Genomic DNA, 16,945 nt, shown 5'->3' on the forward strand with positions numbered 1-16,945 from the left:
AGTAACATTTTCAAAAATCCCTTAGCTGGCTTTGTAAACATTAATCTTGGTCAATTAAGCTGTAATAGCCGGCAGCTTTTAGCATACTGAAGTATTCTCATTGTTTAAATGTTTCGGTCATATGTTTGCTGGTGGTAGCTGAACCTCAGTTCAGCTTAGTATGTTTATAGGCTTATCTCACATCAGTATCTCAATATTTAAAGCTAATTATGTTTTTACTAATATGATAATAGTAATATCACACAGTAAACTGATACTTTACATTTTTTAAATTATGAATACTTTTCAAACATAAGGAATTTTCATTTACATTGAAATGACAAATAGGGCACTAGCTATTTTAGCTATAGTATTAGCTATAGTATTAGTGATAGCTTTTTTATGCAGGGTATTAGGATCTCTGTTTTTGGTGCAGATTAAAGTACAATCTTAACCCTGTATCCTTCCATTTAAAGGTTCCTTTTTCATTGTAACAGTGGCTGTGGCCAATGGATATGGCAGGATCTCCATTCAGCTTCTCTGATAGCCAACTCTCCCGAAGCCTAGGTGACACTTGAATGTGCTCATAGCAGGGCCTGATTCTGTAAATTTTGAGTCTAGATAGGAGATTCCACCTTGAGGAATGGCAATGGAAGAATTTACTAAACACACCTTCATAGGTGAGGAGATTAAAAGACCCAGTCTTTCACCCATGGAGACTTCCTGTCTGATAATTTGCCTGTCTGCTATTTTCTGTAACCATTCATCCTTCTGTTTTAGATACAAGCAGTGTCTAATAGGAAGAAACTTTCCCAACTGACTTCATAACTGCTCTTTTCACTGTTTTTGTATCTTCCTCCAGACACCTGACACTGTTGTCTACTGAGCATAGATTAGAGCAGATTTAACACATTGTAGATCTTACATTGTTTCATTCCTATGTAGCCTTGTAGGCATGCATGCATGGCATGCACTTAAAATCAGCTAGGGAAATAAGCTTATTTGTTAGATAGCTAGAACATTTGCCTATCCTAGTTCTCCAGTGGCTGCAAGTATAAATACTGTTTTAAATGGTATTTCAATAAAATCCAAACTGTAAAATTATACTGAAGGCTTTTACCTGGTCAGGCATGTGCCTCAAAGTCCTCCTTACACAATGAGCCCTGCTAGAGGGATGTTGTTGCCAGTGTTTCTGGGATGGCTTTTTGTTTACTGACTGATTTTGTAAATTGCTGTCAAGTATTAAGTTCTCAGGATATTTTTCTGTTGACTTTAGTATAAACTTTGGATCAGGACCATCATTGATGACTTTTCCACTGTCTTAAAAAAACAGCTTGTTTTTGAACAGTCTAGGACTATGTGCAGTATCTTTTCCCTACATTTTGGTAAGGTTTTATTTCATTCTCTTTTCTTTTCTTTTTCTTTTTTTATATGTCCATCCTGTGCTCCCTGGGACCTTGGATTGTCGTTGTGATCTCTTTTCTCTCTTCACGGTTCTCTACACGATATTGAAATCATGAAACTTTCTCCCATCTAATTTTTATTCAGTGAAATGACAGTCATAGAATGTCATTGTCATTTCATTGTCTTTACTGTCATCACTGTGGCATAAATCAATTAGACACCATTAAAGTGCCCATCTCTGCTAGGCACTCAGCTGTCATTTTCAAGATATGCCTTTTTCTATACACTTCAGAGATGATCATTGAAACTATGCTATTTAAATATCTTGGAGCTGAATATATTTTTCATTTCCACTTTCTTGTCCTCGGTGGTTGCACATGTTGAGAAATCTCTTGACATAAGCCTCTGAAGAATGGCATTCAGGTAGTCCCACAAGCAGAGTGAAACAGATACTACAGCCAGCAGCACACAGTTTTTCCATGTAAGCTGTTGAGGGTAATGTTTGCCTCTTTCAAAAGCATCATACTAGGTAGACATTCTTTAGATAGGAATGTGTCATCCTTCACTAGGGTCACAAATATATAGAGAAAAATAAGAAGTTGTGATAGTTTGTTAATAAACAGTAGTGGTAGAGGATTCAAGTCTCTCAATTTACATCAGAGGGGGTAGGTCTTCCTATTGCAGCTGAAAGTGAGAGAGTGTCCTCCCATGATGATGGGAAAAGTGGTTATATCCCAAGTGCAGTAGGAAATATAGCCAGCTGAATACAAGAGTGGATCTGAGAATTGTTAAAGCAAAAAGCATGACAGCCTTTCCACACCAGAAATAACTGACAGCAGGAGTCATAGTCCTCAAGAGCTGCATCGACAGAGGAGGAGAGAGTACAGCAAGAATAACTTGAGAAGGAACAATCAGTGAGGAACAACTGGCATTAATAAAATGGAGAAACAAGACAGCTGCATCTCAAAGGGGGCAGCCAGATCCAGAACAGCATGAGAGAGAGAGAGATCCCAGACAGAACTAAAGGAGTCATGGCCCTAGATGAGCAGTCACAGCCAGGTAAGAGAAGGGATGAAAGGGCACCAAGGACACTGTAGAGAGCCAGATAATATCTGAAGTCATTTCAGGCAGCCTGCTGCATGCTTTGAAGCATGCTGGTTGAAGATTCTGGCAGCAATCACAGCAAGCAAGACCAGCATGATGGAGTGTAACTATAAAAGTACCCCCAGTAGAATATGTCTTGGCAAGTGACAAACAATAATCAAAACAAGGAAGAGGATGACTGGAATAGTTTAGAATATCCCTTCTTTTCTTCCCTGAAGCAAAATTAACCTCAGTAGTGAGATCAGTTACTGGCCCTGGCTTTTTAATGCAGGCAATTCATTATTTCCTAAACATGTATGTGCAATTTCTTTTTCCTTCTTAACTATATGCCACTTCTTTGAAAATGCTTTTCCCTGCTTTCTGTGTTAAGTGATGGAAGGAAAATATATTTCTAATAACAATAATGAGAGACCATGCTTCCTGCGTCCCCTCAAAGGCAATGTTCTGTGTTAGGAAATCTGTTCAACTAAAAATTTGCACAAAGGAAATGCTCAGCTTCCCTGTATGTTGCAGTAACAGTTCTGGCAAAGGAGAACACAAGAAATTGAAAGCAGTGGCTTGCTTACCCTTTTGAGTGTAATTCTCTGAAAATTTACAGCATAATATGTTCTGCAAGACTATGGAAGAACAGGAAGGATAACTGCACTCACTGGAAAGTCTCTCTAAGAACCTGGTTCTTTTTACTTCTGTTCTTCACACATTGGGAAGGATATTGGCACTGTAATAACAGAATAAAACAAAAACCCCAAGGCATGTATTCTTCCCAGTAAAACCAAGATTAGTATCAGAGTGAAAGCCACTCAGTTTGTGAGTGCAATTAATTTGTCACAGTGTGCTTCTATGAAGTGACCATAGGAAAAGTGAGAGCAGCTCATTAATAATGAAAGAAATTCTAGATAAATACCTGTAAATAGTAAACCGTAGTAAAATAGGTTTTATTTTTAATTATTCAGTTAACTAAATCAATAACATAAGATGGTATCCAGCTACTTAAAAGTCTTACAATACAATGCAGGTAGCTTTACAATCAACACCCGTACCACAGTGTAAAGGGAGAGCTCTGTTTTCCCTGACTAATTTAGCTGTGATGTTGCCCGTGAATGCCATCAAATCCTGGGTGAGCATTTTGCGATGCTGGTTTCTGTTCCATGACTTGCAAGTGCAGCAAGTCAGTGCCCAGATTGCAGAAGGTGCTTTCAGGAGCCATTTGTTTGTGATGCATTGTAACAGGGGAAGTATCTTGTAGTAAAAATAATTGCTTTTTATTTAGATAAAAAGATCATAAGTCACTACTGCTTCCAATATGAAAGATGTTGAAAGTCAGAGTTAGTGAAACCTTTAGGTACAAGTTCAGAGCAGCCCCAAGAGTTCCTGACTTGTATGGGAAAGTATGCAGGCTTTCCCACTCTTTCCAGTGGGTGCTATTATGTAAAATTAGGCAGGTGCTTCAAGATATTTAAAATCTTAAGGCATCTGAAGTACCATCCTGATTCAAGATAGTATTTTCTGAAGAAGAAACATAGAAACCATTATGTGTAGCATATAGAATCATAGAATCATAGAGTAGTTAGGGTTGGAAAGGACCTTAGAGATCATCAAGTTCCAACCCCCCTGACATGGGCAGGGACACCTCACACTAAACCGTATCACCCAAGGCTTCATCCAACCTGGCCTTGAACACTGCCAGGGATGGAGCATTCACAACTTCCCTGGGCAACCCATTCCAGTGCCTCACCACCCTAACAGAAAAGAATTTCCTCCTTATATCCAATCTAAACTTTCCCTGTTTAAGTTTGAACCCGTTACCCCTTGTCCCATCACTATAGTCCTAATGAAGAGTCCCTCCCCAGCATCCCTATAGGCCCCCTTCAGATACTGGAAGGCTGCTATGAGGTCTCCACGCAGCCTTCTCTTCTCCAGGCTGAACAGCCCCAACTTCCTCAGCCTGTCTTCATACGGGAGGTGCTCCAGTCCCCTGATCATCCTCGTGGCCCTCCTCTGGACTTGTTCCAACAGTTCCATGTCCTTTTTATGTTGAGGACACCAGAACTGCGCACAATACTCCAGGTGAGGTCTCACGAGAGCAGAGTAGAGGGACAGGATCACCTCCTTCGACCTGCTGGTCAAGCTCCTTTTGATGCAGCCCAGGATACGGTTGGCTTTCTGGGGTTCAAGCGCACACTGAAGCCAGCTCATGTTCATTTTCTCATCAACCAACCCCAAGTCCTTCTCCACAGGGCTGCTCTGAATCTCTTCTCTGCCCAACCTGTAGCTGTGCCTGGGATTGCTCCTACCCAGGTGCAGGACCTTGCACTTGCCATGGTTAAACTTCATGAGGTTGGCATCAGCCCACCTCACAAGCATGTCAAGGTCCCTCTGGATGGCATTCCTTCCCTCCAGCGTATCAACCGAACCACACAGCTTGGTGTCATCGGCAAACTTGCTGAGGGCGCACTCAATCCCACTGTCCATGTCAGCGATGAAGATGTTAAACAAGACCGGTCCCAACACCGATCCCTGAGGAACATCATTTGTTACTGGTCTCCAGCTCGAAGTTTAGCCATTGACCACAGTTCTTTGTGAGTGGCCATCCAGCCAGTTCTTTATCCACCGAGTGGTCCATCCATCAAAATGATCTCTCCAATTTAGAGACAAGGATGTCATGTGGGACAGTGTCGAACGCTTTACACAAGTCCAGGTAGATGCCATCAACTGCTCTACCCCTGTCCATCAGTTCTGTAGCCCCACCATAGAAGGCCACCAAATTGGTCCGGCAGGATTTCCCCTTAGTGAAGCCATGCTGGCTGCCACCAAGCACCTTGTTTTTCGTGTGCCTTAGCGTGCCTTCCAGGAGAATCTGCTCCAAGATTTTGCCAGGCACAGAGGTGAGACTGACTGGTCTGTAATTCCCCGGGTCATCCATTTTCCCCTTCTTGAAAATGGGGGTTATATTTCCCTTTTTCCAGTTGTCAGGAACGTCACCTGACTGCCATGATTTCTCAAATATGATGGACAGCGGCTTAGCAACTTCATTCACCAGCTCCTTCAGGACCCGTGGATGGATCTCATCAGGTCCCATGGACTTGTGCAGGTTCAGGTTCTTAAGATGGTCTCGAACCAGATCCTCTCCTACAGTGGGCGCAAGGTCTTCATTCTCACAGTCCCTGCATCTGCCTTCCAACACTTGGGTGGTGTGGTCAGAGCCTTTGCCAGTGAAGACTGAGGCAAAGAAGTCATTCAGAACCTCAGCCTTCTCCAAATCCTGTGTAGCCAGTTCTCCTGAGAGCTTCCTGAGGGGGCCTACATTCTCCCTAGTCTGTTTTTTATTTGCTATGTACCTGTAGAATCCCTTCCTGTTATCCTTAACATCCCTAGCCAAGTTTAATTCTAACTGGGCCTTAGCTTTCCTAACCTGGTCCCTAGCTTCCCGGACAACATCCCTCTATTCTTCCCAGGCCGCCTGTCCTTGCTTCCACATTTTATAAGGCTCTTTTTTCATTTGAATTTTCCTTAGCAAAAAATCTTAAGGCATCTGAAGCACCATCCTGACTCAAGATAGTATTTTCTGAAGAAGAAACATAGAAACCATTATGTGTAATATATAAAGAGCTACACACCTAATGTACCTCAGGAGCATTCCCCACAGTGTGAAGAACTGTATGTGGGTTTGGTTGGAAATAATAAAAATGGAGTACAAATGTTAATTTTATTTTAAGGAAAAGCTTGTTAGACTAGATTGCGCAGTGAGGGTAGAGTAACTGGGAAGGTGCAACCTGTTGCAGTACAGGACTGTCTTCTGCCTGTTCCCTGTTGAAAGGCAGTGGCAAATGGGAGGTCCCAAGGACTCTAGCAAAACCAAAGCAGAAGTTGCAAAGGTGACTGAAGACACTCTCCTCTGCCATCATTTTGCATGCTTCTTTCCCCAACAGGGAGCAGCAAGAATAGAACAGTGCATCTGTGTCTTAGGTGTTTCCATGACTTAAAATAAAGTTTTGATAAAGGTGGATGTACACAGGAATACCAGCACCAGAGTTCCTGAAGTGCACTCACCTTTCTGCTTCTCTGGTTTTACTTTTTAATGATATTTTTTAGCAAAGGGCAAAGCAGAAAGTACCTTTGTAAGCCTTTACAGGCTGTTTTTTTTCCCTGAAGGAGTCCAAAACCAAACAATGCCCAAGTGAAGGCAAGGCATTTGCTGGCACACAGCCCAGTTCAAATCAGTAAAACAAGAACAAGAATTTTACATGTTAAAGAAGTAAGTTGGAACAAGTTGCAAGAATTAGAAGTAGAAAATAAACTGGAGATAATGAAATCGAGTAAAAAGAAAAAAATTGACATAAAAACATGATCAATATTTGTATCAAAATATGATCCTGCAGGACTACTATTCAAGAGGGAACTCTCTGGAATAACCTCTGCATCCTGTTGTGTTGTTGTTTTATAAAGGTATGTTTAAGCAGTGGATAATTTCTGAAGCTGAAAAGAGGAAATAAAAGAGAGAAAGTAGAATGGCATTTTTAATTATAGTTACCTGCAAATCAGACTTGGGAAAATGGATTGAGATTCTTATGTTGTATTTAGTGAACCAAAAAAAAAAGTAATATTAATATTAAGCTTTTGTGGAAACAAAGTTGGTCAAACAGACCTGACTTCATTCTTTAATGAGATTGAATATGTGGTTGGTAAAGATAAATTGTGTTGAGACATAGGCTTTTAAAATCTTTGATTTATTATGGCATAATATTCTAGTTAAAAAAGCCCCTAGTGCTATACCATATCTTTAGAGAGCACAGTGGCTGGATTAACAGGTAGCTATCAGTCATACTGATCACCAAGGTAGTCATCAGTGGAGAATCTTCACAAATTCTGAGTTCTATTTTACTTAATTTGCTTTTGGATTGCATGTGGAGCTGGTTGGTAAAATGGTGAAGTAACTGTGACTGTGTAAACACTTCTGTAAGTTCTCATCATAAAAGGGAAGATCTTTGTCCATCGCTCCTAATGGAAAACACAGATTTGTGGAGCCAGTTTTATTCTTAGAAGAGATTCTTAATATAATGGATTTTAGGATGTACTAATTTATAACTGTGAGGGTAGTGAGACACTGGAACAGGTTGCCAAAAGAAATGCTGAATGCTCCAACCCTGGCAGTGTTCAAGGCCAGGTTGGACAGAGCCTTGGGAGGCATGGTCTAGTGTGAGGTGTCCTTGCCCATGTCAGGGGGGTTGGAACTAGATGATCTTAAGGTCCTTTCCAACCCCTGTTGGTCCTTTCCAACCCTTGTATGATTCTATGATTCAGTACTTGATGATGGCCTCTCTGTGTAAATAATGTCATCAAGTTCTTGTGTATGTCCATCTTTGAAGATTTCCTCATACAAAGAGTTATGGAAAAAGTATTACATACTTTTGTCCTTGTTAGTGCTGTCAAAACATGTAAAAAAGATTTTTGTGTTGAGGCTAAATAATACTCCTGTTGTTAATGGTGTTCTAATAGCATTTCGTCTAGGCAACTGATAACGTTTTATTATTCAAGGAAAATAATATGACAATATCCACCTGAAGAACATGATTAGTTATGGTCATTTACCCCCAGATTTTATTCTTTGTGTCATAGTCCTAAAATTTACAACAGAATTTCTGGCTAAGACAAATAATTTGCCAAAGCTCATTTTACCATCTGACCATTTTGGTATTATCCCGTCCTAGAACAGCTGTGTTTGTCAGAATAGAAAATGATTATGATTTCCCAGTGAAAATCTCTCCTTGCTTTTTCAGTGGTGTTTTGCCATCAGATAAATGGCCTTACAATCTATAAGAACAACATAAGGTGCCTTTACACATCTTTGATGATTTAGCACAGTACATTACAGGTTTATAGGCATAGATGCTGATTTTAAAAATACTAGCTCCTCTACACTGTAAGTAAAGTTTTAAAAATAGTGTAAGTTTAATTTGTTTATTAAAATATATCCCAGTTTTATTGCTGAGTATTAGCAATGGGTTAACCTGTGAGTGTGCACTGCTCGATAAGCAAATATCAACTGGAAATTCTGTATTACTTAGAAAGTAAGGAAGACGAATTAAAAGACTGATGTTTATTTTTTTTTAATAGTCTGTACTGTTAAAATCAAGTAGGAATACTTACTTTGAGCTCATTTTAATGAATGCAGTCCCTTAGTTTTTAACAATTTATTATCAAGTTCAGGGAAACCACTGAGATCCAAATTCAGCCAAGTACATAGTTGATTTTATGTGTATAAGCTCTAGTATTTAAGTTTGGTTGCTTGCGTGCTTAAGGGTAAGTCACATATTGTCACATTTTGTACTACTGTGCTGCATAGTCTGCATATACCTATCTCCTTCCTTACTTCTTCTTACAGCTTTTATGTGGGTTTTCCAAAGGGAAAGCCTCTAGGAATTCATCTGAACATTTTACATTTATGCCACAGGGAAGAAATCATAGGCACATGTTTACTCATTTAAACAAATGAGTTCTGTTAACCTAATCAAATAAGGAAACATTCACACTCATCAAATTCACATGAATTAAGCTTCATTTTTCTTGTAGTGTTTGGAGGTGCCATTGGAGAATACAGGAAATAGCTAAGCTGGTATATTATGGTGCTCAATTTCTGAAAATGAGAGGGGGATATAGTGCTGGTGACTCATGATACAGTCTAATTAATTCCCTGAAAATAATTTCTCAGTGAGTACTTCTGCAGTTCCCAGAGATGAAATATTCTGCATAGAGGCAGTGGAAGAATTCCAGAGAAGTCTTTGCAGTTATCTCTGCTCTTACAACTCAATAGAAGGACTTTAGCAGAGGTTTCTCAGGAGCCTGCCACAGTACTGTTATAACTGATGGTATGAACAGGGCACTCTTGTTCCGCAATTATCAGAATAAGGCTGCATATCAGGAAAGACAGTTCAGATGACAAAGGTGGGAAGGTAAAATACATCTCAGCATGATCTTCTGCGTGGGAACTTGAGGAATGGTTGGACTTCTTTTTAGGAAAAAAACAAGTGTATGGTCAATAAGTTTGCTTAAGGAAGCACAGTTTAAATGCAACCCCTGGATTTGAAAGTGTCCATTTTTCAGTTATTCTTGCAAGAGAACTGAAGGATGTCCTTCGTTTTGCTTAACGTCATTCCAGTCGCTCAACAGACATTACAGCCAGATTTCCTCCATTTCTTGTTCCTCTTCTTTAACGTGTGGAGGGTAACAGTACACTTAATTCAGTGCGCTACTCGTGTACTGTGTAGTGTAACACAGCATCTCAGTTGACCAAGTTTTTAGATAATTCATTTACGTATCTATAGACTATTCTGTATCTACATTTGAGCAAATTCTGCAGATGTGACTTAGTCAAAACATTTTTTATATTACATTTCTCCAGCATTCAACAGATTTCATTTTAGTTTTAGAATTTTATGTAAGAGTTCTTTTTTAAATGTCACATTTTTTCTACATATTTGATGTACATTGTTCTTTCATTTTAATTCATGCTGTGTTTTTCCCAATAAGCTAAATTTCATGGGGCATCCAGCTGTGGTTGCTTAGTACCAACAAAGAATGATTGTGTTGGAAAACGTGACTTGGATATTATTTTTTGGCTAGTGGCATAATGCGTAAATGTGCATTCTTTGTATGAGTGCTTGGTAATATGCTCTTCTAATATTTGAAATGAACTTAAAATCACAGAATTATCTAAGATTTTGAGAAATAAAGAATAATGTATTAATTCAGAAACTTTGGGCCAAAATGAAATTATACTAAATTACTTAAGATCCCATTTGATTGTTGATACCCTTAGGTTTTTATTTGACAGAGTACTGTAAAATTATGTTCCAGTATTTTTAAGAAAAAACCCAACCTGTATGCTGCTTTTATTACACTTGCAGTTTAAAAAAAAATCTTTCTTCAGCATGTTTCAAGAAGAAAAGATACATTTCAACCATTACTCAAAACATATTAGCCAAAATTTGGCAGTTTTTGTGTGATCGTAAATGTTTCTGCTACGGTAGTTCGTGCCTGACTTGGGTGTGTGTATATGGCAAGTATGGCTCTGGCTTACTTGATCATAAGTAAGGGGCCATGTCATTGCCAAAGTGTAAAAGGGAGACTGATATTCTTAAGGATATGTCAGAGAAGTGCAATGAATTATTTGTATCAGACTTTCCTGTTGAAGAATGGGTTGTTTACCTTGCTCATGTTATTCTTTGTAGCAGATAGCTTGCAGGAATGATCAGTTGGAGATAAGTATATGGAAAACACCAACTAAAAGAGCTAAATTAGTAGTTAGGAAGTCTGCAGATCTGAGTGGCATCCACCTGCACCTTTTGAAGGTGACCGTGTATAGAGCTGCAGAACTTCTGGCAGTGGGATGTAGACCTTCCTCACAAATGACTACTGTGCCTGACAATTGCTGGGGTAATGTGCAGAAAGGCCTGGGAGCTATAGGCTGATGAGTTTGACGTCCTTCTCCATCAAGGTGGGAATCTCTATGGCAAATAAAGAGTAACATAACTGAGCACATGGATAAATATGTTGGTCTTGCCTGGACGTGCATGCTGCAAAGGGAGATTCTGACTCACTAACCAGCTGGAGTTCTTGCAGGGAGTCAGTACACACAGGATTTAAAAAAAGTCTTTGACAAGGCACCTTGCCTGTAGCTCAGGGTAAATAGTTTAAGGAGGGAATGTTTAATGTGTGGGCAATGTGACTGATACATTAAACAAAAAGAATACTGGTATGTATCAGGTATATATTAGTAGCCATCAACTTTTGTATATTGATTCTCATTTTAAATCGGGAGCTCTTTGTGAAAGAATGGTAACTTTGTGAGTGCCTGTTGTGGTCTGAGCCTTGTTTTAATCAATGAAGATGAAGGTGATTATAAGAAGTTATTATTGATAATAATAGCTGTAATTATAATGTGAATGAAATATAGTGTAATTGAAGTAAAGGATTAAGTAACTCACATTTCCTTTAGCTAAAGAGAAAGGAACCATAATCTTAAATAGCAGGGATACCAGCATGCAGAAAAATAACTCTAGGCCTCCTATCTGTGTCCTATTGTATTTGAAAACCAAACAGTACTATTACATATTAATGAAGCCTGATTTTGACTGCTCTAACTGCTGCACAATAAAAGAATGTTAATAAATCACCTGTATCCAGTGTTGGTGGGGGTGTTTTTTATTTTTTTTATTGTTTTGTTTTTAAATGAGAGAGGAGGCAGAAAAATGGATGGGTGGAGGTTTTGTGGAAAATGGACCTTCTAAATTATTATATTTCTTTTAGAAATTCACTTACATATTTTTTGCTGATTGTCCAATGCTCCTCTCCTAAGCACCTCACTCCTCATTTACACCTTAAATAGCATGGTGGTGTTTTTCCTATCAGGGTACTTCCTGATTTTATATTTTATGTCACAGAAGTGATCATTATGAACTAAATCAAAATAAACAGCTTTCATTGATAAGCAAGGATGGGAAGGTAGACATTCGGTGGAGATATATTGAGGTTTGTGTATATTATTATTACTAGTATTTGGCGTTACATGGTATAAATGGATAGGGGAGTCTGCACAATGCTGTCTCAGACTCTTCAAACTCAGGGAGGTGTTTTTGCACTGTTTGTGTTTTCCCATTTTCTAAGGTTGCTCTGTAAGTTGCAGGATAAAATATCTTCATGGGGATTCATGTCACCTCACTTGGGATATTCACTGTATTGACTGGTGCAATTGACTGGTCCTTTAACCTTCCTGCATCATCAGTGAAGATAGGCACTTTTAGGCTGAAATTCATGTGTTCTGTTTTAGATGCATGTCTTTGGATGAGATGAATCAGGATGAGCTGAAATGCTCACTTCTCTCTCCAGTGCCTTTAAAAGGAGTCTAGGCAGCTGGCTCAGCTGTATACAACTGAGTAAGCACCAGATAGATGCAATGAAGGCATCTGCTCAGTCAGATGAATTTCAATCCTACAGCTAAAATCAACAAAACCCACAAACACAGAAATAAAAAGGAAAAAGAATTTCATGTTCTAGGAAAAAATGACAAGTTTTAAGTGTGAAGGAGGACAGAAGAGTTATGATAGGTCAATCTTTTATGGTCTCTTTTCTGTCCCTGAATCCAGTGCATTTACAGGGCACTAGATTATTTCACCTTTGCAAGAGTCATTTGTAGTTTATGGTTTCTGTTTTGTGTTGGTGACATTTTTCTCTCAAGAACAATTTTTAGAATCCCGACATAATTTTTGGTCCTTAAAAAATTAATGCTGAAAGAGTTCCCAGCTCATTTCTATCTTTTTATACACGGCTCCTTGCCTCCTAGTTTCTGTATAATTCTCTATGCTGGCTTACTGATTTTTATATTGTCTCCTTCACTGCAATTGCTTTATCAGTTCATTATTTCAAGTACTTTGCTTTGCTGTTTGCTTGGCATGTGACATGTAGAGTAAACCAAGCTATGATGTATGTTGACATATAAAAAGAATGGTGTCAAACCAGTTTTCTGACTCCACGATTCAGAAATTCTTGGGAACTACTTACTAGTACAGAACTTCTGTAGCAGAGTTGAGAATCAATCTTTGTCTGTCCTTTTTGGGCAATGCATTGAATTCTTCTCACCTCACTTTAGATGTCTGCAGTCCAGATATGTACGTATAAGCTAGTCACCCAAGGCTGCTTTTAGAATGAATTACAAGAGATGGGTGATTTTAGGCTACGGTTCTCCTGATCTATTTCGAGGTCTACTTTAAGATGAGATTCAGTGCTCTCAGAAGTGACTGGTGCTGGCCATTGACTGTAAAGGAAGTCTAAGCAACTGAAGTAATTGTAGCCACAGATGCTACAGATAACTGCATTAAGTCAGATGTATCCCCTTCTGTGTGGCTATATCACAGTACTGTGTTCTACACAGTAGTAATATTTTTGGGGGTTCATATGTAAATCTTTTTATTTTTCCTGTTAAAGAAAATTCCATTTGGTACTTTCTTTTGTAGTAAGCCGCTCTCCTTTTGCCAGTTACTGTGCATACCTCTTGCATTTTATCTTGCTGCTTGCAAACCTATTTCCCTTTATCTCCAATCAGAATGCCCAGTGTTTGCTGCCTTTCCCATTCCTTCCCAGAGCTGGGAGTGTATTGATTGTTTTTCCTCTTCTTACTGTTTTTCCTGCTTTCAAAGTTCAAGAAAGGTGAAATGAGTGGTTTCTTCCTTTTTTTCCTCTCATCTCTTCTCCCTCCACACCAAGGGCTGCATTTGCTCCTGTTTCTCCTCCCTTCTCCCCCCAGCAGTTTTTTCTTCTTTCTGGTTTCCCCTTTATCTTTAGAATCCCTTCCTCAAATAAATCAAGAAGGTGTGGAGAAGATGGCAGAACTGGGACAAGCATATTGTTCTGCAAGCTGTAAGTGGGACTTCTGAGTTTCCTGAAGGTCATTAATTGGTAGAAAGTACTTCTAAAGCAGCTGTGAAAAGGGATCAATCCTGAAAGATTTGTCCAGTTTGTGCCTTGGATCCCCTATTCAGTCTTTGCTTGCTTTTTTATTTGGTTGCTGTGTAAAGGCGAGCCATAGTTCCACCCAATGAGTGGTTAAATGTCACCAGTGAGAGGAATATATATATGTGCATATATATATATGAGGAGTTTTTTTACATGTATCTAATGTTCTTGGTCTCTGGATAGAAAAAGACTCTATGGGCAAGATCGTATGAAGGTATATCCTGCTTACTTCTCAAAGAAATCAGTAGAGTTAAGGTGCCTATACAAATATATGTCCATTGCTACTATGTGAAATCTAAACTGTGAGAAAAAAACAAGGGGACCCTGGAATACTAAAAAGTGAGCAGGAAAAGGGTTGTGTGATGAGTGGAAAAATTTTTTGTTGTTAAGGATTTAAGCTGATCCCTTTTATATTTTATATATTTTTTGTTCTGCTACAGATGTTTTGGGTTGTCCTGCCCAAGTTACTTGGAGGATAAATAGAATTTATCCATTTAATTGATGTTTTAATAATCCGTTTATCTTCTTAGACAGGATTATCTCCTGTTTATCTATTTAAGCATCTCAGTACTTTACTTCCTCCAGTAAAAGCACAGTAATAATGCTTTCTTACCTATGGTCTTGTCTGTTCAGGTAATAATGTACTTTGGTAGTGATTATTTTCTATGCTGCTGTGAGTTCCAGGCATGATTGGTCTCCTGGTACCGCCATACCTTATGTACCACCATAAAAACATAATATAATGTTAATAATGCAAACGCAATCTTTTGGTTTATTTACTGTTCACTTCTTATAAGCAACCACAGATATTTCCTCAATCAATGACTTTTTTCTGGTTTATTTCTTTTATTGTTGCTTCAGTTTCTTTGCTAACTCTGTATTACTTGCTACTGCCTATGTTAAGAACTTGTGGTGTTTTCTTACAATTTACTAGTAATTTATGAATCTTTTTGGCTTATGTCATTATTTCAAATGTTGGTTATTACACGTAATCCCTTCAGTACTTCAGAAATAATCACTGTACAAAAAAGGAGTGGAACATGTGTAAAATGGTCTAAAAATTGAACAGTGGTTAAATTTCAAAACTGCTCTGAACTTTAAGGGAGGAGGGAAAGGCATAAAATTCTGTTTTGAAAGCTGAAGCCAGACAAATTCAAATTAGTAAAAATGGGAACATTTTCACTGTGAGTAGATATTAGTTGTGACAAGTTATGTAGTGCTGTGAAAAATTTTCCTGTTCTTGAATCTTCCTAAAATAGATGCTATTGTGTAAAGAGAAAGCAATAGATTTTTTTCTGCCTAAATTACTGTTTGACCTTTATTAATGCAGGAAGTCCGATTACATTGTTGCAATAGCCCTTTTGGCTTTAGAACATGTGAGGGTTTCAGTCTGTGAAATGTTAATTTATTTGTTTATTTATTTTCTGATTATTTGCCTAATTGCTTAACTTACATCTATAGATGAGGCTGTTGAGTTCTAGCATCATGTTTTCTTATGGCCTTTGATTTAATGACTTTAAATCAAAAGGGCCCTCCCTCTTGTGCAGTGATCAGTGCTAAGTATAACACTTGATTAATGGGATTGGAAGGGAAGTTGTCTGGAAATTGGATTGCAAAGTGGGATGTTCTAGCTAAATCATCAAATCAGATCTGCAAAGATATTTCTACTTGAAGCAGAGCACTTGTGCAAGAGAAAAACAGACAGCAATTGTGATTCTGAGACGGAATGAGAAAACACAAAGGGGGTGCCTTAAAAAAAGTTACTCTAGTGCATACCTTTTCATTTCTTGATGTAAGTAGTGGGAATCAGAATCACCTGTAAAACAAAAGAAATCTTTTAGATCTCTCAGCTTTGCCTGAAGGGGATAAGGGATAAATACTGGCATAGGTAGGTAAAGACAAGTTGTTAGACAAGTATTTAACCTCTTTGCATGGATTCTGGGAGATAAGCTGACTATTAATAAGTCAAATAGGTATATCTACATCTTCTTACAAAAACGATCCACTTCCCAATCATTAGATCTTGAAGGCTTTTACAAAGGAAAGTAGTATCACTAAGTCTTGATTTGCAAGAGCATAATGAAAGTAAAAATATTATGAGTAATCACTGTAGTAGAATTCAGCATGGACATTATTTTCTGCCCTCATTTGAAACCGTGCAGTACTGCTGAGTGCACAGAAGGGCTGGGGGCAATCAGCTGTGGAGCTGACACATCCGTGCTCTGGCAGCGGAGAGTATGTCTTATGACCTGTGCCTTTTTCAGTATATGGGTCAGGATATTAACAAGATCAGTCTACTTGCTCACTTTTTCTTGTAAGTATTTGCATTTTCTTCTCTGTCTGTCATTCCAGCACAAATAAAGATCATATTAATGACAGTTTTCCAAGATGATAATGTTGGATGGAAATGCCTATTTCAGATTGTTATTGTTGTGTAATATTGACATGCAAAAACAGTAACTTTTTTTTTTTCCTTCTATTATTTCTCACAGGGTGCAGCTCTAATTCGAATGTTGGCTAACTTTATGGGTCACTCTGTGTTTCAAATGGGCTTACAAGTAAGTAAAGGCATTTCTGTCTTTGTGTAGGTGTGCATTTCTAGCAGTTTCTAGCTCTTCCTTTTTTCTTTTAAAACTCTATTTACATCTATTTTTGGAAATATTTCTTTACTTCAGGACCATCTGAGGCACCAACATGTTCCTGAAGATGGAAGATGCTAAGTATATAACATGCATTTCAGTGCTCCTAGTTTCAGCTATATTTCTGGGTGTATCGAGTAATGGCGCTTTAAGTGGCACATGGTTTTCTGTAAACTGCCATGTGAAAGCCATTTTATCCATGTAACACCTGCATGAAGGGCTAGCTGAGGAAAGAGCTACTTCTCTTCAATTACATGTGCGTGCTGGTCTAACAAATAATATCTAACATGATGTCAAGCCAGCTAGAAAAT

At 38.5% G+C, this 16,945-nt stretch overlaps 1 protein-coding gene across 2 annotated transcripts in view; it reads left to right on the top strand.

The window, feature by feature from the left end:
- The window catches only part of TRHDE (thyrotropin releasing hormone degrading enzyme), a 702,876-nt gene that overhangs the window by 104,907 nt on the left and 581,024 nt on the right, over positions 1-16,945 (top strand). For both annotated transcript variants that reach the window (XR_009963855.1, XM_062613752.1), the window contains exon 7: positions 16,488-16,553. Coding sequence is in view for 1 of the 2 variants with exons in the window: in XM_062613752.1 (XP_062469736.1) it covers positions 16,488-16,553 (66 nt within the window). In the remaining variant the exon portion in view is untranslated. The remainder of the gene's footprint in view (positions 1-16,487; positions 16,554-16,945) is intronic.

This window comes from Pezoporus occidentalis, unplaced genomic scaffold (assembly GCF_034315485.1).
Source record: "Pezoporus occidentalis ecotype Australia unplaced genomic scaffold, CSIRO_AGI_Poc_V1 ctg17, whole genome shotgun sequence".
Taxonomy (NCBI): domain Eukaryota; kingdom Metazoa; phylum Chordata; class Aves; order Psittaciformes; family Psittacidae; genus Pezoporus; species Pezoporus occidentalis.